Here is a 1253-nt window from a genome sequence, read left to right as displayed (position 1 = left end):
AGGGGGGGGTTTCCCTAAAAGCCACAGGAAAAGTAAAAGAAATTATTTGTTGCTTTTAACTTTTTTTTTTTTTTTCCCCCCTTTCAGTGTATCGTATCAAATTTAACGAGAGCTATGCAGAAATGAACAGAGGATCAAACGAATGGAAGACCGTCCTCGGTGGAGTCCTGTTCTTCCTTGGTGTAACTGGTCTCATCCTCATTTGGCAGAAACATTATAGTAAGTAAATGCCGTACAGTGAAGAGTGTGAGAGTGAAGAGCAAGATCAATCAATACCTGATGGGAAATTAGAGAATTCTCTGTAAAACTGCACCGGGGGGTGAGAATGGTGTCTTGAACAGCTGCACCGGTGACCTCCTGGCTGTTAATCTCTGAAAGCCGAATTTGGGAGTTGTGACTCTGTGGGGATCGGTGGGTACGTGGCACGGCTGTTGAGGAAGCTGACTTGTAGAAGGGTGAAGGTGGTGGAGAGAGCTGTGGTGGGAAGGGAAGGGGAAGGGTGGTGATGCGCTCCTGATCCCAGAGCTTCCCCTCCCTGCAGGAACCTGCTGTTGCAAAAGCCGCCTGGCTAGTAAACATTTGGGTTTCTGCCATGTTTGGCTTCCTTCCCAGCTAAGGATCCTACCTCGAGGGAGCCCTCCAGCTGCCGTGAGGCAGAGCGCGCGGTTGCGTGAGCTGCTCTCCATCCTGAGGCTTCACCTGCTCGCGGTGAAAGTAGGAGGCTGTTGTCGTGGTACAAGCCTTTCACCGGTGAATGAAACAGCCGGAGAGTTCAGTGGGGGTGTCTGGTCTGAGCTGAACGCCTCAGAAATGGGACGTGGGGACTGTGGGTTTGAACAGATGATGGCGTGTGTGTGATCAGTGCTGATGGCTTTGGGGCGGCAGAGGAGGAGAGCTTTTTGTTAGTGAGAAACTCGTGCCTTGGTTCCCAGCTCTCTTGTTTCCGTATCGCGCTGTAACTCTGCCTGCTGTTGAATTGCAGTGTACGGCCCTATTCCGCACACCTTCTCTGACGAGTGGCTGTCGATGCAGACGAAGAGAATGTTGGACATGCGGATTAACCCCGTGGAGGGCATCTCTTCCCAGTGGGATTTTGAGAAGAACGAATGGAAGAAATGAAGCAACTCAGTGGAACCTGCTCTGCTTGAATATGAAATGATTCCATCACCTGTGTGTGACCTCGTTGCTTATGTACTGGAACAACCTCTCCACCTACATAGATGCTAATAAATGTCCGGTTAACTTGAAAGTTT

The 1253-nt window shown here is 50.1% G+C and overlaps 1 protein-coding gene across 1 annotated transcript in view; it reads left to right on the top strand.

Moving 5' to 3' along the window:
- LOC104133757 overlaps positions 1–1253 on the top strand; it is a 5209-nt gene extending 3956 nt beyond the window's left edge. The window contains exons 3-4 of the mRNA XM_009647194.2: positions 88–219; positions 983–1253. Coding sequence (XP_009645489.2) covers positions 88–219; positions 983–1119 — 269 coding nt within the window. The 3' untranslated portion in view covers positions 1120–1253. The remainder of the gene's footprint in view (positions 1–87; positions 220–982) is intronic.

This window comes from Egretta garzetta, unplaced genomic scaffold, assembly GCF_000687185.1.
Source record: "Egretta garzetta isolate BGI_Z169 unplaced genomic scaffold, ASM68718v1 scaffold39, whole genome shotgun sequence".
NCBI lineage: Eukaryota > Metazoa > Chordata > Aves > Pelecaniformes > Ardeidae > Egretta > Egretta garzetta.
This window is presented reverse-complemented; position numbering and strand designations above follow the sequence as displayed.